Below are 23,511 nucleotides of genomic sequence, written 5' to 3' on the forward strand. Positions count from 1 at the left end.
GTGAAATAATCCTTCATTTGTTATGATGCCAGAAAAGGAGTGTTCATGTTCTTCCCTCTCCTAAGTAACAAACACACCACCTCTGAGCAATGGAAAGTCATATGTCATGTGGATGCCTTTATTCATGTGACAATGTTTATCTCTTCATAGGTTGCTCAGCCAAACAATGAAGGATCATCTAGTAAGAGTAGCAAATGAAGCTGAATTCATCCTGAGCAGGCAGCGGGCAGAGGATATTCACAGACACGCGGAATTTGAGGTAGGTTATACCTATGAGTGATCTGAGGAAGTTACCTTTGTAAAACGTTAATCATAGGCAACTGTGTAGGTAACATTGCAGCATGGTCTTAACAATCATGTGCCGTCAAACAATTAAAAGTCAATTTGTGAGAGTATCATGGTGGATTCTGGAAAGATAGTGTAAGACTCTGTAGTCTTGGCCAGTAAATTAGTGAACCGCTCTTGCTCTCCTGTATGCAAAGCAGAGCTGGTTTACTGGAAATGAAAACCCGTATGTTAGATGAAATCTTTGAGGTTTCTAGAGAGAAGCTGAACAGAGGCATGAAGTTTTTTACCCTTGAGGATGCTGCAGAGGAGATGAAGGCACATACAGCTTTCTTCCCGGCTTCTGACGGGGATCAAGCGACAGAGCCATCCTGGGACCAGTCCTTGTCTCAGCCCTCGCTCCTGAATTCATAGAGAGAATTAATGGTGTCATAACTATATAAGTGACAAAAATTCACACATAAGGTGAGCTAGAAAATTTGCCAGGAACATTTGCTAAGAATTGGGGGGGAAAAGCCACATCTGGGGGTTGTTTCTAACATATTAAGAACAGATAATTCAAATGTTGCTGGTGTTTTTCTGATACATTAGAAATAATGAAAACTTCTTCAGGTTCATTTCATATACCTATCATTACATAAGAAAAGACACTGGAAAAATAAAACTCCATAAGACCAATTTTACTTAAGAACATGGGCACAAAATCCTAACATAATCCAACAATGTAATGAAAGAGCTATACAACTGACTCTTGAACAAACAGGTTTCAACTTTGTGGGTCTACTTATCTGCTGATATTTTTCCGTAGTCAGTACTAGAGTACCACACAGTCTGCAGTTAGAGGAAATTACAGATGTGGAGGAACCTTGGATATGGAAGGTAAATTGTATTTATCTCCATGTAGTTTAAGGGTCAGCTGTAAAGTGTGAACGCTTAGAATTTATTCATGGACTCCAAAGGTGGTTTGGATAATATTAAGATATCTACCTATAGAATAAATCAACCAATTAAAAATCAGAAAACCATATGAAAATATCAATAAAAGTAGAAAAAAGCGTATTATACATTTTAGTATCAGCCCTGATGAAACTGTGGGAAAAATGTTTATTAGAAAACAATGTAAATATAATGACCAATTGTTTTTGTTTCCCAGCATCAGGGTCTTTTCCAGAGAGTTGGCTGTTTGCATCAGGTGACCAAAATTCTGGAGCTTCAGCTTCAGTCTTTCTAATGAGTACTGAGGGTTGATTTCCCTTAAGATTGACTGGTTTGATCTCCTTGTTGTCCAGGGGAGTTTCAGGAGTCTTCACCAGCACCACAGTTCTAAAGCATCTGTTCTTTGGCATTCTGCCTTCTTTATGGTCCAGCTCCCACAACTGTACATGACCATTGGGAACACCATAGGCTTGACTCTATGGGTCTTTTTGCAGAGTAATGTCTCTGCTTTTCCACACATTGTCTAGGTTTATCATGGTTTTCCTGCCAAGATCAATTGTCTTCTGATCTCATGGCTGCAGTCACCATCCGCAGTGATTTTAGAGCTCAGGAAGAGGAGATCTGCTACTGCTTCCACCTTTTCCCCTTTATGTGCCACGAAGGGATGGGGCCAGGTGCCATGATCTTAGTTTTTTATTATCTAGTTTTAAGCCGGCTTTTTCACTCTCCTCCTTCACCCTCGTCAAGAGTCTCTTTTGTCCCGCTTCGCTTTCTGTCATTGGAGTCGTATCATCTGCATATCTGAGGTTGTTGATGCTTCTCCCGCCTATCTTGATGCCAGCTTGTAACTCGCCCATCCTGGCATTTCTCGTGATGTGCTCAGGGTATAGGTGAAACGAACAGGGTGACAGCAGATAGCCCTGTCTTACTCCTTTCTCAGTCTTGATCCAGTCAGTTGTTCCATACAGGGTTCTAACTGTTGCCTCTTGGCCCACATATAGGTTTCTTCGGAAACAGGTAAGGTGGTCTGGTATTCTCATCTCTCTAAGAGCTTTCCACAGTTTGTTATGATCCACACAGTCAAAGACTTTAGTGTAGTCAATGAAACAGAGGTAGATGTTTTCCTGGAATTCCCTTGCTTTCACTATGATCCAGTGAATGTTGGCAGTTTGATCTCTGGTTCCTCTTCCTTTTCTAAACCTAGCTTAGACATCTGGAAGTTCTTGGTTCCCATAATGCTGAAGCCTAGCATTCAAGATTTTAAGCATGACGTTACTAGCGTGGGAGATGAGCGCAGTTGTCCAGTGGGTAGAACATTCTTTAGTTCTACCCTTCTTGGGAATTGGGATGAGTCCTGAGGCCAGTGTTGGGTCTTCCATACTTGCTGTCGTATTTAATGTAACGCCTTGATGGCATCATCCTTTAGGGTTTTGAAAAGCTCTACTGGAATTCCATTGCATCCATTAGCTTTATTATCAGCAGTGCTTCCTAAGGCTCACTTGACTTTGAGCTCCAGAATGTCTGGGTGACTGACCACACCATCATAGTAATCTGGTTCACTAAGATCTTTTTTGTACAGTTCTTTCCATTTCTTCTTGATCTCTTTGGTGTCTTCTCAGTCTCTACCATTTCTGTCCTTTATTGTGCCCATCTTTGAGCAAAATGTTCCCTTGATATTTCCAATTTCCTGAAGCGATCTCTAGTTCTTCCCTTCTGTTGTTCCTCCTGGTTTTACACATTGTTCATTGAAGAAGGCCTTCTTGTGTCTCCTCCTTATTCTTTGGAGCTCTGCATTTAGTTGGATGTACCTTTCCCTCTCTCCCTTGCCTTTCACTTTTCTTCTTTCTTCAGCTATTTGTACAGCCTCTTCAGATAACCACTTTGCCTTCTTGCTTTTTTTTCCTTTGGGATGGTTTTGTTTGCTGCCATTTACTAAATATCATTTGAAATTTTTAAAGCTGTTTCTATTAAAATCAGGAAAAAAAGTGATTGATACCTTCTATTAACAATATTTAACAAAAACTTCTTGATATTCTTACAAGTGTAAGATACTGTTAATATGAATGTTAGATAAGGAAGAAATAGCACTTTCAGGTCACTAATGCTATGAGCTAGGAAAACCTAAGGGATTCTGAACACTTTCCCACCAGAATTAAGTGGGACTTCATTAATATTATTGGATATAAAATAAATATGCAAAAAATTAATAGATTATCTTTTTATCTTTATCTAGATTATCAGTAGCCAGTTAAGAATCAAAATCAGAAATATAGTTTGTATACAGTTAAAAATACTATTTTGGGTTGAATTTATAGCTCAGATGGTAAAGCGTCTGTCTACAATGCGGGAGACCTGGGTTCAAGCCCTGGGTTGGGAAGATCCCCTGGAGAGGGAAATGGCAATCCATTCCAGTACTGTTGCCTGGAAAATCCCACGGACAGAGGAGCCTGGTAGGCTACAGTCTATGAGGTCGCAGAGTTGGACACGACTGAGCGACTTCACTTCACTCTCTAAAAAATAAACAGATGGTTATTTGTAACAAAAATATAAAATCTCGTTGATACAAAACAAAATATAAACTACTGGAGATTCATTCCACACTGGGTAGTAAATCTTTCTGTGTGTGAGGGTTTGAGACATACAGTGACAGAGATGTAGAATCCTTGTTTTATTTTGAAATAATTTGAGATTTACAGGAGAGCTATGAGTAGTACAAGAACCACTCTTCACCATTCTAAATTCTGCAGTGTTTTAAATTTCACCATATTTGCTTCTGTCTTCTTTTTCTTAATTTGAGGATAAGTTGAAGCCATAATAAACTTTTACTTGTAATTACTTAAGTGAGAATTTCCTGTGCCCATCCTTTGTTGTCATCTTGTACACTTATCAAATCAGAAAAATAACAGTTACAATGCTATTATTTAAATATAGACATTATTCATATTTCCCCAAATGTCTTCATAATGTTTTTATAATATAAAGAGAAGATATTATTGCCAAAAATTTTTTCAAATTAATATGTAAATTCAGTAAAGTAACATTAGTATATCATTCCATTAGAACCATAAAGTATTTAGAATTTAAATTTTCCTTAAAAGATATCTAGCTATCAAAAACTTCCCCATAATATATTTGGATATATAAATATCCAGTTAATATGGGAAAAAAATGCATGAATATATTGTTGAGATTATGAAATAAGAATGTTGAGGATGTACTTGACTTCCCAGATAAACAATACTATAAAAATAATATATACAAAAAATGTTTCAAATGGAGTAAAGATATATAAGATGAAAGATGACCTAGTTAATATTTTAGAAAAATATTTGGAAAACTATAGAAGTGGAACATTAGCATATGCAAGAATTCTGTAACCAAGACAGGTCACTTTAGAAAGAATAGAAGTAAATGTTTATTACTGCATTTAATATTAAGCTGAGGAAACTTGCAGTCAGTCATGTGGGAGGACATGATGAAACATGGAAAGACTGATAAATCAACCTTTGCTACCTTAATTGTTGTTGTTGTTTAGTTTCTGAGTCGTGTCCAACTATTTTACTACTCTGTGGAGACTGTAGTCTGCCAGACTCCTCTTGAGATTTCCTAGGCAGGGATGTTGGAGTGGGTTGCTGTTTGCTTCCCCAGGGGATCTTCTCAACCCAGGGATTGAACCCGCGTCTCCTGCATTGGCGGGCAGATCTTTACCACTGAACCACCTGGGAAGCCCTATTGTCTTAATAATTCTTATGAAGTGATAAATGAAAAGTTGACCCAATAGGCACATATTCAGAGGATATGAATAGAGATTTCACAGAAGAATGTAAGTTATCAGGAACTTATAAAATGATAATCAGATCATTGTATGTTTACACAAACATTCAAGAAAATGTAAATGAGATTAATCATGATATCACTTCTCTGGTCTCTGACTGAGAGAAAGTAAGAGTCATAGCTAGTACTGTTGAAGAAGATAGGGTTGATGAGATGGGCAGTGGGATTCTTTCATTTTTGCAGTGGAAATGTACAGTTTTAGTATTATGGTAGGGCAATATGGTCATATATTTTTTAGTAATAGTTGTATGGACACACGTACACACAAACACCCCCATTTACCCAGTAACTCTATTCTATAAATATATCTGTAAGAAAAAAGGTTATAGTATGTAAGCGTAGATATATAAGGCTGCTTATTATAGCATTGTATGTAAATTTAACAAAATTAAAACAGTGGAAAAACAGAAGGAAGTTTCTTTACCAAAAGAATCATCATTTTCTCAGTGAACAGGCTATTAATAAATTATAAAAGGATGAATCGGTTGATGGCATTTTTTTTTAATAAGAGCTTCATTTATAACTTGTTTAAAATTGCATATTTCAGTTCATAATCTGCTATGAAAGCTGAAGACTTGAGTTCTCTCATACTTCATTTTATTTCTCAACTTTTAATTTTTGAAGTTACATTCTATTTTTAATATTGTCTTACTTATGTAACACTCATGTATTGTAACCACAGTTCTGATAATACTTTAGTATTTATAATATATTTACGTGAATTCACTACCCTACCCCCTCTTTTATTAAGCATAATTTCTTAGTTTCCCTCAGGTTCCTTCTTTTGGCTCAAGTCTTAATTGCTGGGTTTTATCGCCTCCCCTCCCCCTAACAAAGGTTCATGTGTGCTGTAAACTTAAAATTCTTTCCTGTTTAAGAATGTTTGCCAGCTGTCCTTATGTATGAATGACATCCTGATGAATTGAATATTCTTGGCAAACTTTATAGACTTTGCTTCATTGTCTTTGGATTTGAGTATTGCTTTCAGAGAAGTTTGAGGATAGTCTGATATTTGTCCCATTGATGATTTGCTTGTTTTCTGTTTCTGATTTTTTTTATTTGTTAAGGGAGTTCGTTTCTTAACAAGAATATGACTCAGTATTGAGCCTTATTTATCAAAAGTTCCTGGAACATAGTCTTTTGTTATAATCTGCAAATTCAGAGTTTTCATTTAGTTCTTAGAAATTTCTATAAATTAAAATTTGAAATATCTTCTGCCTTTTATTTTCCTTTTCTTAGTGACACAGTCTATGTTAGATATGACTGTCTTTCATATCTGTTAGTTATTTCTGAATTGCTTTACTTCCTTTGATCTCTTGCCATGAGGATGGTTTTAATATTTTATTTTGTCTTTTTGTAGTTTTTAATGATTATTTTGTTCTTCATTTCATTTATTTAAACCTCCAGCCTCTCTCTTTATCTTTTTCCACTTATTTCATTTTGACTTTTATCTTTTTTTTAGTTACATTTTTACGTTTTCTAAAAAAAAATCATGAGAAATTTCCTTTCATTTTTTGATATATATTCTTCTGTGGCTCTTTATCTTTTGTATAGAATCTTCTAGTTTTATTTAAATATTTTATTTCTTTTTTATTTGTTCATTGATTGGTGATTTATGTATATTACTGTTTATATAGTATTTATACAGCTACTGTTTGGCTTAGATAGATCGTCTTAGTGACTTCTTCCTTTCACCTCCCTGTCTGTAAAGCTGTTTTTTCCCCTACCTGAGCTATTGTTTGATTTTTGAAATTTGATTTTTAACTAGTTTTGTTTGCCTATCATGAAGAGAGGGAGAAAGACCATTGATATAGGTGAGGAGGCCTTCTTAGCTCATCTAAGTTTTACTTTCTCATATAAGATTTTAATAATTTTCTACAACATTCATTTCATCTTTTTAGAAACATGGAGAAGTCTTATCAGAGAGAAATGTGCTTCGGCTTTGAATCATTATCCATCAGTTCAGAGGGTACTCTGGAGTCTGCTTCTGCCCTGGGAAGTCAGACTGTATTTTTACTTTCTTGTTTCACCAATTTTTGCACAGTAGGCTTTTTCTAGCATCTTCAGTTAGAATAAGCAAGAGATAATGATACCTACTCAACTTATGTTTCTTCATATATGAAGACATTAAGAAAAATTCTTAGAATGTTGTCAGTTTACCAGTATTACTTTGGACGCATGAGGACGTGGTTAATTAAGAATTGAGCTTATTGCAGCCTTAGTTCTATAATTTCAGTATGTTTGGTTTTCCAATGGCCACCAATTTTTTAATGTTTGGTGGTTTACATTATGTTTCTTTTGTTACTGGTTATTTCTGTTAGGTTTTTTTTTTCACCCAGTAGTTTTGCTTTTGATAATTCTTCAGGATTTGAAGGAAGAAAAAACTTTTAAAATTGCCATTTCAGCCTACCGTCCTAATCTGGAACATCTTCCTTATTGTCCTTTCTTGGTTATAGACAAGTTCCTTTGTAACTCTGGGTTGAAATTGCAGTTCATTATTTTTATTTGAAGTTTTAGTGGTCATGGTGGTGGCATATGTCTGTTTATTTGTTTGAAGATGAGAGAATGAGGAAGAAGAAAACATGTGAAATTGAAAGACGAAAAATACTTCTAAAATATTGTGTAATACAAGAAACTGAGTTGATTTCACCCAAACACTAAATACAGTAGCAATTTAGATGAGCGATAATGGTGGTAACTTCATGCGGTATTTCGTGAATCCTTATGTTATGTCAGGAACATGATGCTTTGTAAATTTTAACTAATTTAATCTGTATAATAAACCTCCAAGGTGATTTTGTTATGATCTCTAATTTTATAAATGATAAAACAGCATAAAGAAGAAATAACCCAGAATTACAACTGGCATCCAAATCTGGGCAGTTTTTGTGTTAATCACTAACCTATATATTTGTTTCCCATTTTATTAGACTTTGATAGAATGTATGAATAATTTTTAATCCTGGCACAGACAACAGCTTTATTCTAGGCTAATTTAGTCTAGTGAAATTTTTCATAATCTTTTATCATCTTGCTATGTGATTTATACTATTTATAGAAATATTCTAAAATCTAAATAAAAACAAGTATTTCCAAACTGATTTTATTGTTATATAAATTATTAGTGGAGAAAACATATTTGTTCGACCGGGTCACATGAGAGTCAGTTTTAAGACAGCAAACATAGTTTTAGTATTTTCTAGTCTTTTATGTTCATAGAAAAGAATTCTCTTTGAGTTTATACCACAAAACCCCAATTGATTAAGGCGTATTCATATTTAACATATTTCTAGCTGTATTGCTCTTGAATCTTAAATAATACTTTAGAAGATGAAGCATATATTTTCCTGGACAGCTTGTATTCTAAAGGTTATCTATATTCAGCCTTGAATTCATGCTATATATCTTTAATAATATTTTTGAACTTTATCTACTGCTAGTTACTTCCTCCTGCAGAAAAAGAGATGTCATGTATTTAACATACCATTTATGGTTATAAAATAGCTGACTTGTTCCATTTATTATCAGGGGATTGATGACACTGTAGATCTGAAATGCACATCTCTTTAGTTCATTGCGTGATTATTGTTGGAGTGGGATATCCTTGGCATCTTCAGCTTTTGATTTATGTGGGAGTTCCATGAATGTCATGACTTCATTGATTAGGTGTACGTCTTACTTTATAATCTTACAGCTGTAAACAGAATGTTTATTTAAAAAATTATGTTGTGTAAAACATTGTACCCTGTTTTGTAAGTATAGTATATGTCTGGGTGCACACAATTCATGACAATATTTTTATTTAATTGTCTATCAAATTTTAGTTTATTGAAACTACTGTTATATATCTGTAAACATGTGATCAAGATTATCATTTAACAGCTTAATTTTTATCATTTAATAGCTTAAATCTATGTAGGTTAAATTTCACTTCAGTAAGAGTTTCTTAATGGCCTTTTAGCTGATGTTGCTTTGAATTTCATCTATTATACAGTAGAACTCAATTCTTGTTAGCTTCAATAGAATGGCAAGCTAGCTTAGTTGAAGTAATAAAGTGTCCTTTATGAAATAAAGAGCATTAAAATCACTTGATTAATTTTTAATGTAGCAATCTATGTATTTTTAAATTATTTTTTAATTGAAGGATAATTGGTTTACAGAATTTTGTTGTTTTCTGTCAACATGTTTTTTTTTTTTTTTTTTAGCTGAAGGATTCAAATATTTTTTCACATTAGGAAACAAAATATTTTTTAATAAAATAGTGAACTTTTTTTTTGCCAGTTTAAATACTTTCACATTTTTTAAAATATTAGTAAACCATTCTGTGATACCACTGAAGTCATCTAAGCTGTTAACAAGTATAAAAAAATTCTTTATATCCATCCTTTGAGCTAAATATTGTTACCATCACTGCCCTGGCTTTATAAGTGATGGGAAGGTTAAATGATTTGTTCTAGGTCCTGTAGGTAATATGCAGTGAAGCCAGAGTTTGAGCCCAAGTGGTCTGACACACAGAGGTCACTCTGCTTGTTCTGTGACTCCTGTGCCGTCATCTGCGAAGCGGTTTCACACACGTTTTCTCATTTTAGCACCACAACAGATCTGTGAAAGTATGCAAGATAGATTGAGAGAATGTGATTTGGCCTTGGTCACATAGCTCAAAAACTGATAATTTTGAGCCAGAACTCAGGTCTCCTAACAACCACCCAGTGTAGTCTCTGTCGAGTATCCTTTGTCATGATATAATGAAGTATTTTTTGCTGTAGAGAAAATAGATCATTCAACATGTGTTTGACAGTTCTGAAGGAGTGTGAAGGAAATTAAGAAATATAATATTAGAGGTCTAAAACTATGAATTTTAGGGTTATGATAAATTATTCAGTTGACCTCTTTGATACTTGCATTTTTGTGATTGATGGTCATTTGCTTTCCTCTTGTTATAAAAAGTGTCTATTTTCTTCATTATGAAAATGATACATACATGTTTATTATAGAAAGTTTAGAAAAATAAGGAAAAATATAAATAAAAGACATTCATTGTTTATCATTTATGATTTATCTCTATTGTTTTTCTCTTAACTTTAACTCGAAATAATCATAGGATTTAAAGAAGTGGCAAGAGTAGTACAAAGGTTCCGTGTAGCCTACTGTCATTTAAATGCACATATATTCATTCACTAAAAGTACCCACTTACCAAATTAGAATCAATAGGATGCTTTTAAAGGAGAAACTACAAATATGGCGTTTCATTTTTCATAGATAAATGCATAGTGCGTGTAGTTTCGCACCTTAGTGTGTGTGTGGGGGGCGTCCCTTGTGGCTCAGACGATAAAGAATGTGCCTGCAACGTGTGTGTGTGTGTGTGTGTATGGTCAATGGTCAGTATATGTTGAGAGTCCTCATTTTTTGTTGCTGTATGTAGTAATCCATTATATTTTGTATGTTTCTAATAATATAATTATTATCAGAGTGCCAGACTTCCTTTATTAGACTTTTACGTTATTTCCATTCTTGTAGTATTATGAGAAGTGCTGCAGTTTATAATTTTCTACTCTGTGTTTTGTTGTTATATTTTTCTGTAGATGACTACTGATTTTTCTATTTTACTTTTGTCATTACCTTTAAGATTATTATATATTTTTATTACAAAATCTATAGAAGATATACTGTATATTAATAACTTTTACAGATTTTCTTATATCAATAAACCCTACCAGGTTGAGGATTTTTAAAAAACATAAGCAAGTCTGACTTTTTAAGGATTGTTATAATTATTCAGTATTTATAAGTGATGTTGGTTTTCCTTTTGTTACATGCTATTGTCATAAACTATCTGTATAATAGTTCTTTTTTGGTTTGTTTTCCAAAGAGCTAAGTCTTAGACTTATTGATTGGTTGAGTTAAATTGCTTTCTAATTCAGGTACATCTTTGGTAACTTTTTTTTCCTTCCCTTACATTCTTCTTTTTCTTGTTTATTTGAAAGCACAGTTTTATTCCTTTTAAAGTAATGAGAACAAGTCAGGATGTTAGTATTATTCTGAGGACAGCTGTGGCCCCATCCTGTTGTTTCTTACATGACATGCTCATTTTTCTTAGTTTCTTAATTGGTATCTTTTTGATCTGGTAGTTATTTATTATTCAAAGGATTTGTCCCTTATTTTTTGTTCACATTAAAAATTTTTTATTCTATTGCATTATGAGCAGATAGTTATGATATGTAGAATTTCTAACTTTGAAATTTATTGAGGATTTCTAATTGGCCTAATTTGATATTAAACTTACATTTACAGGCTTTTTGTTCATTTTAAAAATACCAGCCTAAAATGCCTGACACTTTGATCATAGTAAAATTCCCCTTGGGAATATAAACTAAGCTGTTTTGCTAGATGTTCAGTAAGATGTGATTAGTTCTATGAAAATTAAATGTGAAAATTGTACAGGGTTCAAGTAGCAGAACACAAAACAATGAATTTTTGAAATTTATGAAGGGGATAATTTTCTGAAGGGGAGTTTCAATACATCAGTCAATCTCATTGGAATATATTTATAAATTCATCACTGTAGACATAGTATGAACAAAATAACAAATATTAAAACTGGAAATTGGAAAAAATTTAGGTGAATTATGTTATTTGTATTTAAATATATAAAAATAAAAATTTTGATAACGTGAAGAGTCTGTTAAGTGAGGAAAAGATGGAGACTAGAAAGAGAATCTCACTTGTCAGTAATTTAAAAGTGCAAATATTAGTGATAAAACTATTAACATTCTTTATACCTGGTATGCTAGTAATGTCATTCATAGCGTATATTCGTGGTATATATATAAAGCTACACCTTTGTATTCTTAAGTACAATTTGCTGACATAATGAATTGATATGGCTTCAAATAGAGGAGTGCTAACAGTGCAAATGTTTTTGTTTTAACTGATGATTATCTTTGATTGTTCCTTGTTTTCAGCACCATATATTAGACCATATGCTAATAGTCTAGCTTTATAAGTTTGCAACATTTTAATTTGAGCACGAAAAATTGCTTTTAAAAGTAGACAGCGATTTAAAAGTTATCTCTTTTTTTGAAATTCATATGGAATTGCAATTATTCACAGAATAATAATGGTAGTGGCACTAGAATAGACACGTATAACAGAAGAATAGAATTTAGAATCCAAAATAAATTTGTACCTATAGGCCAGTTGAGTTTTGACAAGCGTAACAAGAAATTCATGAGGAAAGAATAGTCTCTTCGACAAATTGTGTAATACAACTGGATATCTACATGCAAAAGAATAAAGTTGATCTTTATCTCATACAGATTAACTCAAAATGTATCAATGATCTAAATGTAAGATCAAAACCATAAACTCTTAGAAGATAATATAATGGTAAATCTTCATGACTTTGTATGTGGAAATGGGTTCTTAGAAATGACACCAAAAGCACATGCCTTCTCTGAAAGGCTTTAATTCCCATACTCCAAATAAATTATTTCATGCATTCTTTTTCCCTCTCCTCAAAACCAAATGCCCTACTCTAACTGTATTGTCAGCTGCCCTGAACTCATATTTCTTGCAAAAGTAGATTGTATTAGAGTGGAATGAATGCTGAATCTGTCCATCACCAAGCTAATCGATATCTTCTGTGTGTTAATTCCCTCCCACCAGTGAAAGTGAAAGTGTTAGTCACTTAGTGGTTCCCGACTCTTTGTGATGCCACCAGGAAGGCCCAGTGTTTCATGAATTCTGCTTTTATTTATTTGTTCGTTTCCAGTGGCTGTAGGTCTCTGTTGCCGAGCGAGCTTTCCCTCCTTGCGGTGTGCGACCCTCTCACTGCAGTGCTGCTCTGCCCTGGCGGTGGCCGCCCTTGCTGCAGGGCACAGGCTCGGTTGCCTTGCGGCATGTGAATTTTCCCTGGACCGGGATGGAACCCATGTCCCTGCGTTGGCAGGCAGATTCTTAACCTGGGACCACCAGCGATCCCAGAGACCCACATTTTTCAGTGACAAATCTGGCTGTTTTTTGAAGCCCTTCCTCATCCTACTTATCAAGATTTTGCTTATCTCATTTATCTTTTCGCATAATCATTCTTCCTTTTCTCCTGGGAAAGCACAGGAATGTTATAATATAACCCATCTTTAAATAAACTAAAAACAAATTCAGAACCTTCTCCTCACTCTTCTACCTCTTATTTTTCTTTTATTCGAGTAGTCAGTCTTTACATTAGTTTTCAACATATACTCTCTTTCCTTGGAATTTCTTCGTGGCATTTTGGCTTCATGGCAATCAGGCTTCTACCATCACTTTTGAAACTTCTTGGAATTACCAATGACTTCAGTGTAATCAAAACTAGTATTTAGCTCTCTTTGTTTTTATTTTAGTAAGCCTAATCTCAATATGTAATGCTGTTGCCTGCTGTCCCTTGTCTTATTCTCAGTAGTTTTCTAGCTTCTTTTTTCTGCATAGCCTTTAAATATGGAAGTTCCTTGGAACTTTATCCTCAGCCTTTTCCTATGTGTCTGTGTCCCACTGCTCAGTAATGTAAACTGTCTTCATAATTCTTAAATACTGCCTTTAGTCTGGTAGTTTTGAAATTTCTGTCTTTGGTTCACCTTACTTTTCTGAGTGCCAGGCTTATTTATTTAATGTTATTTTATAGATCCACTTAGAATGTTCACAAACATCATGGTACTCTATAGTCTGAATTCTACAAGCTTCAGCTCTGGATTAAAATAGCCAAGGTTTTGATATGAACTCTAATAGTCAGTATTTTTACCTTTGTCATTTCTTAGTTCTTGAGTCCCTCATTTGTAAAGTGAGGATTATAGTAGTTATGAGAATTAAATGAGATCCATGTACAACATTAACAACGATGTCTAGCATGTAGTAAACACTCAATTATATGTGAGCTTCTGTCTTTTATTATGTTGTATTTAATATGTTTTTAAAAAGACTTTTGATCTTCCTTTCCTACCAACCTACCAAAGCAGAAAGCTAAGAGTCAACCTTGAACTCTTTTTTCCCCTTGCTGTAAATGCAAACATCCTGGCCATTCAGGCTTTATAATTTCTCTTGAAACTATGTGCTTGTGTGATTTCTCTCACCTTAGTTCAGATTACCATCTTTCATCTGCGTGACAGCAGCAGCCTCCTGTTTTTAACCGTACTCCATTCTCATGTGTTTTCTGCATATCAGTGTGAATGACCCTAAAACGTGTACTGGGTAATGTCATCTCCTTCCTTACATAACACTTCAGTGGTTCTCTGTTTATGTTTGAAAAAAAATCCAAAGCACTTGGCATAGCTTTTGTGGCCCTGCATGATCTTTTTCACTTTTCGGCCATCTATTCCACTACTCTCCCCTGTTATTTTGCATTGTTGTTGCTGCTGTTTAGTCACTAAGATGTGTCTGTCTTTGTAACCCCATGGGCTGTAGCCTGCCAGGCTTCTCTGTCCCTGGGATTTCCAGGCAAGAATACTGAAGTTCATTGCCATTTCTTCCTCCAGGGGATCTTCCTGACCCAGGGATTGAACCCGTGTCTCTTGCATTGGCAGGTGGATTCTTTACTGCTGAGCCATTAGTCATACTAATCTTCTAACTAATTTAGCTCTTCTAACATGTCTCTCTCTTACTTTTGTTAGTCTCTGTACATTCATTTGCTTAAGAGGTATTTGTTGAGCATTTACTGTGTACAGGGCACTGTTCTGGGCTGAAAATATAAAACTGACATAAATACCTGGTCTTTAGGAAATTGCTTGCTTTTGAGGGAAGACAGATTACAAACAGTAAAATTAAGGTATTGATTCTAAAGATAGACTGTAGAAAGTGCTCTGGAGGAAAACAAAGTAATCTTATGTGGCCATTAAATAGGATGATAGGAAGGCTTTGGCTGAAAAGACTTCTTAAAGGAGGTGAAGGAGTTAAGGGGTTTGGAGAGGGCACGTGGTACAAGGCAGTTTTATGCCTGGAACATTTAAAGGATAATAAGAAAAAGCTAGCATTTTGGATTGGATGAGTAAATGAGCAAATAGGAGGAAATGAGATTAAAGAGTAGAAGCTGGACTAGATCATGGAAGACATTATAACCCATTGCAATGACTTTGACTCTCAATAGTTGGGAAGCTCTTGAAGGGTAATGTGACAATCTGAGTAAAATTTTAAAGTACATCATTCTGGGTGCTGCTTTAGGAAGAGACTGAAGGGAGGCAAGGGCCTACACAGGAAGACCAGTTACTGTGGTAAATAAGATAAGAAATGATGACTTGGGGTAAGCCAATGGCAGTAGAAGTGGTGAGAATTGCTTGGATTTTAACCTGTTTTGTTGTAAAGCTGACAGGATATGCAGATGGATTTATTTTGAGAGAGTGAAGGGCATGAAGGCTGACTGGAAGGTTTTGGTTTGAGCAACTATTTAATAGGAGAATGGAATTGCTTAAGTGATAAGACTTTAGAAGGATCAGGGTAGGGCAGTGAGGAAAAGTCATGAGCCCAGTTTTGAACGTGTTACAATCGAAATGTCTGTGTGCCATTCCAGTGGAGATGTTCATTAGACAGCTGGGTGTGTAAGCATTAAATTCCTTTGAGGAATGTAGGCTCAGAATACAAAATTTCGAGTCTCCACTGTAACTGCTGGCATTTAACACCATAATCAGCATGAGATCCCAGGTGATTCAGTAGCAACAGAAAGTTGTACTTCCTGTTGGTAGATAGAAAGCCAGAAATTGGTGCTTCTAGAAATCTAGTTTTTAAAGTTTTGCAAAGAACAAGGAACGTCAAAGGACTGTCTTAGCAGAGTGTGCTCTTTTTTCTGGGTTTTGTGTCTAAGTTCTAATCTTTACCTTCCCCTTTCTCAGTCATCTCTTCAGAGGCCTTCTGTGACTTTCCTACCAAAGTTGGTAACTCTTCCCTGATGCAGGGTATTCTCTATCCTCCCACTTTCCTTTAAAGTTGACTTCATAATGAATAACTTAAAGGATACTTCCTTATTTACATGTCATGTCTCGTAGTATGAAGTTGAAATCATGCCTGTCTTTTGTGCCTTTGTAATTTTAAATTTTTTGTAAAAGGTACATAATCGATGTTCAGTAAATATTTGTTTAATGGAGCAAAGGACAGTATCCTTGGCAATTCTTTTAGATTTAAGAGCATGAAATTAAATTTTTAATTTAGCATTTGCTTCTTTACCTTGTTGGAGTTCATACGTTAGTAACTAATATTTGTTGAGTGTTCATTGTATGTCAGTAAGCATTATAGTACGCTTGTTGATTCTCTGTAGAATCTTAATTTGACATTTGAGTTTAGTATGAACATGAGTATTTCTTCCCCTAGATAATATTTGACAGGATTGGAAATCTCTAGACATTATAGTTGAATTTTACATAAGGAGATCATTTACTATAAAAACTAATAAACTTGCCCTGAAAGGAACTATCAAAACTGTAACAGATTTTTAGTCTTTTATTACAATGAAGGTAAACATTTTGAATTCAAGCAAATATTCTCAGTAACAGTAAGTAGCTTGTTCTAGATTCTTTGCTACGGAAAGAGTTTTTTGCTCTTAATTCCTATCACTTAACATAATACTTGGTATATTGATTGATTGTTTATAGAATTAAAGATGTCTGCTTTACATTGTAATATGAACGTGCTTTTTCTTTTGCTTTCTGTATGAAAGAGACAGTTTATTTGGGAGTGAGATAAAAAGTAGGGAACTCATGTGTATTTCCTAAATTACATCCTACCATATCAATGAGTAATTTAATCCATCTAATTCTTTGTTCCGTTTCTTTTTTTTTCTTATACTGCTGATCAGTGCAGAAGGCATATTTTTCATTTATTTTCATTGTTTATCCTCCTGTTAGCTGATACAGTTTATCCTCTTGTTAACTAAAAATTTAAAGTGAATACAGGTAATGAAAATGAATAAGAAGGAAGTCTTGTAGAGAATATGCATGCTTCTAAATAATGAGACATTTATTTTAGCTTGATGTGATTCATGACTTGTAATATTAACTATTTTTGAAATCTTATTTATTAATATGGCATTTTATATAATATTTTCCTATATTTAAATCTATGCTTCTTTTATACATTATGAACTATAAAGTTTAAATTGTTTTATAGAGACAGTGATAGTCTGATCATAATAATAATGACAAACATTTAAATGGTGCTTACCAACTGCCAATCTGTTAGATTGCTTTGTATGGCTTACTCGGTTTACTTTTGGAATGTGAAATTGTTTTAAAGAGGAAGCCATTGCTTTTAGGCCCACTATAGAGAATTAGGAAGCTGAGGCTAGAGAGGCATAGTAATTTCCCAAAGTTACACAGTTCACATGGGAGTTAGAATTTGGATATGAATCCTGGTTTCTTTCTTTCTTTCTTTCTTTTTTTTTTCTAATTTTGTACTGACAATTCAATTATGTCTATTTTGTCTTATTTTTGTATTCGTCTTACATGGTCAAATTGAAATAAAATATTTGTAAATTAAAAGTTAGAATGAAAAAGCAAAAATACAGGATGCTGAAAGATGAACTCCCCAGGTTGGTAGGTGTCCAACATGCTATGGGGAAGAGTGGAGAAATAGTTCCAGAAAGAATGAATAGGCCGAGCCAAAGCTGAAAAAAGGTGCAGTTGTGGATGTGACTGGTGATGGAAGTAAAGTCTGATGCTGTAAAGGACAATATTGCATAGGAACTTGGAATGTTAGTTCCATGAATCCAGGTAAATTGGAAGTCATCAGACAGGAAATAGCAAGTGTGAACATTGAGAAATCAGTGAACTAAAATGGACGAGAATGGGCAATTTTAATTCAGATGACCATTATACGGGCTTCTCTGATAGCTCATTGGAAAACAGTCCACCTGCAATGCAGGAGACTATGGTTAGATTCCTGGGTTGGGAAGATCCACTGGAAAGGGATAGGCTACCCACTCCAGTATTCTTGGGCTTCCCTTGTGGCTCTGCTGGTAAAGAATCAGCCTACAATGTAGGAGTCCTAGGTTCGATCCCTAGGTTGGGAAGATCCCCCAAAGAAAGGAAAGGCTACCCACTCCATTATTCTGGCCTGGAAAATTCAATGGACTGTATAGTCCATTGGGTCACAAAGAGTTGGACATGACTGAGCGACTTTCACTTCACCTCATCATATCTGCTACTGTGGGCAAGAATCCCTTAGAAGAAATGGAGTAGCCTTCATAGTCAATAGAAGAGTCTGAAATATAGTACTTGGGTGCAGTCTCAGAAGTGACAAAATGAGCTCTCTTCATTTATAAGGCAAATGATTCAGTGTCACAGTAATCCAAGTCTGTGCCCCAAACACTAATGCCAAAGAAGTTGAAGTTGAATGGTTCTGTGAAGACCTACAAGACCTTCTAGAACTAACACACACACACACACACACACACACACAAAGTACTGTTCATCACAGGAGATTGGAATACAGAAGTAGGAAGACAAAAAATACCTGGAGTAACAGGCAAGTTTGGCCTTGGAGTACAAAATGAAGCAGGACAAAGACTCACAAAGTTTTGCTAAGAGAGCACAGTAATTGTAGCAAACACCTTCTTCCAACCACACAAGAGACAGTTGTATACATGGACATCACCAGATGGAGAATACCCAAATCAAATTGATTATATTCTTTGCAGACAAAGATACAGAAGCTCTATACAGTCAGCAAAAACAAGACTGGGAGCTGACTACAGCTCAGATCACGAACTCCTTATTGCAAATTTCAGACTTAAATTGAAGAATGTAGGGAAAACCACCAGACCATTCACTTATGACCTAAATCTAATGATTTACAGTGGAAGTGACAAATAGATTCAAGGGATTAGGTCTGATAGACAAGAGTGCCTGAGGAACTATGGACCGAGGTTCATAAAATTATACATAAAGATGTGATCAAAACCATCCACCAGAAAAAGAAATGTTAAAAGGCAAAATGGTTTTCTGAGGAGGTTTTAAAAATAGCTGAGAAAAGAAGAGAAACTAAAGGCAAAGGAGAAAAGGAAAGATATATCTGTCTGAATGCAGCATTCCAAAGAATAGCAGGGAGAGACAAGAAAGCCTTCCTCAGTGATCAGTGCAAAGAAATAGAGGAAAACAACAGAATGGGAAAGACTAGAGATCTCTTCAAGAAAATTAGAGATACCAAGGCAACATTTCATGCAAAGATCAGCTCAATAAAGGACAGAAATGATACAGACCTAACAGAAGCAGAAAATATTAAGAAGAGGTGGCAAGAATACACAGAAGAAATATACAAAAAAGATCTTAATGCTCCAGATAACCACGATGGTGTGATCATTCACCTAGAGCCAGACATTCTGGAGTGTGAAGTCAAGTGGGCCTTAGGAAGCATCACTATGCACAAAACTAGTGGAGGTAATGGAATTTGAGCTGAGCTATGTCAAATCCTGAAAGATGATGCTGTGAAAGTGCTGCACTCAATATGCCAGCAAATTTGGAAAACTCATCAGTGGCCACAGGACTGGAAAACGTCTGCTTTCATTCCAGTCCCAAAGAAAGGCAATGCCAAAGAATGTCCAAACTACTGCACAATTGCACTCATCTCACATGCTTGCAAAGTAATGCTCAAGATTCTCCAAGTGTGGCTTCAAGAATATGTGAAACATGAACTTCCTGATGCTCAAGATGGTTTTAGGAAAGGCAGAGGAACCAGATATCAAATTGCCAGCATCCATTGGATCATTGAAAATGCAAGAGCATTCCACAAAAACATCTACTTCTGCCTCATACACTACGCTAAAGTCTTTGTGTGGATCACAATAAACTATGGAAAATTCTGAAAGAGATGGGAATACCAGACCACCTGACCTGCCTCTTGAGAAACCTATAGGCAGGTCAGGAAGCAACAGTTAGAACTGGACATGGAACAACAGGCTGGTTCCAAATAGGAAAAGGAGTACGTCAAAGCTGTATATTGTCACCCTGCTTATTTAACTTCTATGCAGAGTGCATCATGAGAAACACTGGGCTGGAAGAAGCACAAGCTGGAGTCAAGATTGCCCAAAGAAATATCAGTAACCTCAGATATGCAGATGATACCACCCTTATGGCAGAAAGTGAAGAGAAACTAAAAAGCCTCTTGATGAAAGTGAAAGAGGAGAGTGAAAATGTTGGCTTAAAACTCAGCATTCAAAAAACGAAGATCATGGCATCTAGCCCCATCACTTCATGGGAAGTAGATGAGGAAACAGTGGAAACAGTGTCAGACTTTATTTTTTTGGGCTCCAAAATCACTGCAGATGGTGACTGCAGCCATGAAATGAAAAGACGCTTACTCCTTGGAAGGAAAGTTATGACCAACCTAGATAGCCTATTAAAAAGCAGAGATATTACTTTGTCAACAAAGGTCCATCTAGTCAAGGCTATGGTTTTTCCAGTAGTCATGTATGGATGTGAGAGTTGGACTCTAAAGAACGCTGAGTTCCAAAGAATTGATGCTTTTGAACTGTGGTGTTGGAGAAGACTCTTGAGTCTCTTGGACTGCAAGGAGATCCAACCAGTCCATTCTAAAGGAGATCAGCCCTGGGTGTTCATTGGAAGGACTGATGCTGAAGCTGAAGCTCCAATACTTTGGCCACCCCATGTGAAGAGTTGACTGATTGGAAAAGACTCTGATGCTGGGAGGGATTGGGGGCAGGAGGAGAAGGGGATGACAGAGGATGAGATGGCTGGATGGCATCATCGACCCAATGGACATGAGTTTGAATGAACTCCGGGAGTTGGTGATGGACAGGGAGGCCTGGTGTGCTGTGATTCTTGGGGTCGTAAAGAGTTGGACACCACTGCACATGTGAACTGAACTGAACTGAAGGCCTACTTGACTGTGAAGGTAATATTGTTATACTATACATTTAAAAGATTAAATTTCATAAATAAGTGTTTATATATTTGATTACAAATTATAAGAAGCATAACATGCATACGTTACTTAATAGAAAATTAAAATCTTTTACCTTAAATTAGATTTTGATTAGAAAAATCTTTGATGGTCCTTTAGACTTTCAGGTTTTTAAAGTCAAACAATTGTGATCATATTTTGTTTTATTCCTATAATCTCATTATCATGATAGTGTATCTGGTCTGTCTTAAGTCTTTGGAATTCATAATCATTATTCTTAAAGAATTTCATACGAGGTCACCTCTCTTGTTTGTACCTAAGCATTAAGGATGGGGATAATAATAACTTTAATAATAGCTGTGATTTATTGCATGTTTATTATATATCAGGCACTATTCTAAGTACTTTTTCATGCCATAATTCTTTTATTTTTCACAATAACCTATGAAGTTGATGGTCATTTTTTATTATCCCCATTTTCCATGTGAGAAAGAATTGTCAGTAAGTTTCTTGGTAGATTTCAACTTTGGCCACCAAGTTCTGCTCTTCTGACTTATAGTATATACCTCTCCTTCATTTGGAAAGTATAAGATACATGAAAGATTGTTTCACTTCCTAAAGTAGAAGATAAGTTTAGCTAAGTTGTCATTGTAGAAAGATGTTCTTTTTAATGAGCGCATTTCTAAACCTCGTAAATGTAAATGTGTAACCTTTCACATTAGCTCAGAAGAGAACTGTTGGTGACCCTGAGCAATTTAAAAGATCTTGTATCGGTATTGTCACACATCTGTTCGTATATTTGTCATACTACACAAATAACTTTTACTTTGACACACTGATATTCAAATACATTAGTAATTTTTACTAGCATCAAGTTACCTAGAAATGTGTTTAAAAGTAATTTTTACAAGTTCTCAATGAAAGTGAAGTACGTTTCTAGTTACTTTTCTTATATGTTGTCTTAAAGATATTGTATGTCAGTAAACATGACATTTTGCTTTGATATACCTGAGATTGGTCTTTTTGGTATAATCACAAGTTACATTGTGATTGAAAAACTTCTTGGATTTGACTTTCTATTTTGGTGTACTTACTATGATGTAAATTAAAGTTATGATTTAACCAGAGACAGGTCTTTAGTGGATATAAATGTATTATTACTGACTTCTAGTAAGTAAGTCAATTTTCTAGTAACTTCAGTAAGTCAGTTTTTTTCCTCATTGGGATTTATACTAAAACATTACTTTTTTTTTTTTTCTTCCCATGTTGCCTTTCTTTTACATCTAAAACTTACATGTCAGAAAGTTCCTTGAGAGTATTGGTGAAATCTGTGTTCGTGAAGTCACTTTTCTGGGAGGTGTTCCACTCTCAGTCTTAGAGCTAGAGTTGTCAGTGGCCTCAGTAATAGTATGTATTAGCCAACTGAACACACTGAATCAGGCTAAGACTTAAAAGTTTAGCTCTAAATAAACAAGGACCTTTTTTTTTTCCCTAATTAATGAGTCTACTTCTTTCCTCACATTATTTGTCTATAAAGATAGATTGCCATAGGAAATAGAATACTCATTCTTCAGTGCCTTATTATGTCCATGTACCTCATATGTAAGATTATCTAATTGTCTGAAAAAGAGGAAATTAGGAAATGAGGTAGGTGTTTTTTGGCTTGTGTTCAGTACCCGTTATCAAAAGCAAGGCTGGAATATATTCCTTTTCTGTGAAGAAATAGTTTTAATGTATAGTTTTATACTTTATGAGTTTAAAGCAGTAATTATTTTACTCTTTCTTTCTTTCTTCAGAAATCTGAAGACCTTTCCCTTTCATTTTCTGAGTACACAATGATTATCTCTAGCTTTCTGGTTTTTATTTCAAACTCTGATTTCTCTTCAGAGCCTTAGACTTATACAGTTTAGATCTGTCTACTCTTTGCCTCCAGTTGACATTTCTTATAAGTATCCCTACTTTGGGGGAAAATTTTCCAAATCTGAAATTCTCTTTGCATCTGTTCTTCCACTTCTACTCACGTGAATAAATACCACCTATTTACTTACTTACACAAGTCACTCATCAGCTGCTGTTTTCTATTATATCACATTTGGTGTCTCTCATCAAGTTCTCTTTATCTCTTAAATAAAATATATCTGCTACCAATATTGTTATTTCTTGATTTAGCCATCACATCTTTAGTTCAAAAACCTGAAATAATGTATTTGATATCCCTCACCCCACCAACAGATGTCTCCTTTATCTTCTACTGAATAGCCAGAGTAATCACTCTGAAACCGGAGTTTCAGCATGTTTATGCTGATCAGACATAAAACCATCCAGTGCTTCCATGTGGTTAAGAGTAAGCCTACCGCTGTTAGTACCGTCCGGAAGACGCAGTGTCATGCGGCCCCTGCTCACCACTCCCAGCTTCTGGCAAGTACTGTCCTCCTCTTACCTTACGCTCTGCTTGCAGTTCTCCTTTCATTTATCCCGACTTCCGCTCATCTTTCAATTCTCCCTCTAGATTTTAGTTTTATATGAAAGCCTGGTCTGCTCTCCTCCTGGTGACCCTGACCAGTCACCCGATGTAAATCTTAAAT

The 23,511-nt window shown here is 35.2% G+C and overlaps 1 protein-coding gene across 5 annotated transcripts in view; it reads left to right on the forward strand.

The window, feature by feature from the left end:
* The window catches only part of LRBA (LPS responsive beige-like anchor protein), a 748,427-nt gene that overhangs the window by 293,928 nt on the left and 430,988 nt on the right, over positions 1-23,511 (forward strand). For all 5 annotated transcript variants that reach the window (XM_069556712.1, XM_069556716.1, XM_069556715.1 and 2 more), the window contains exon 36: positions 151-259. In XM_069556712.1, coding sequence (XP_069412813.1) covers positions 151-259 — 109 coding nt within the window. The remainder of the gene's footprint in view (positions 1-150; positions 260-23,511) is intronic.

Source organism: Ovis canadensis, chromosome 17 (assembly GCF_042477335.2).
Source record: "Ovis canadensis isolate MfBH-ARS-UI-01 breed Bighorn chromosome 17, ARS-UI_OviCan_v2, whole genome shotgun sequence".
Lineage (NCBI taxonomy): Eukaryota > Metazoa > Chordata > Mammalia > Artiodactyla > Bovidae > Ovis > Ovis canadensis.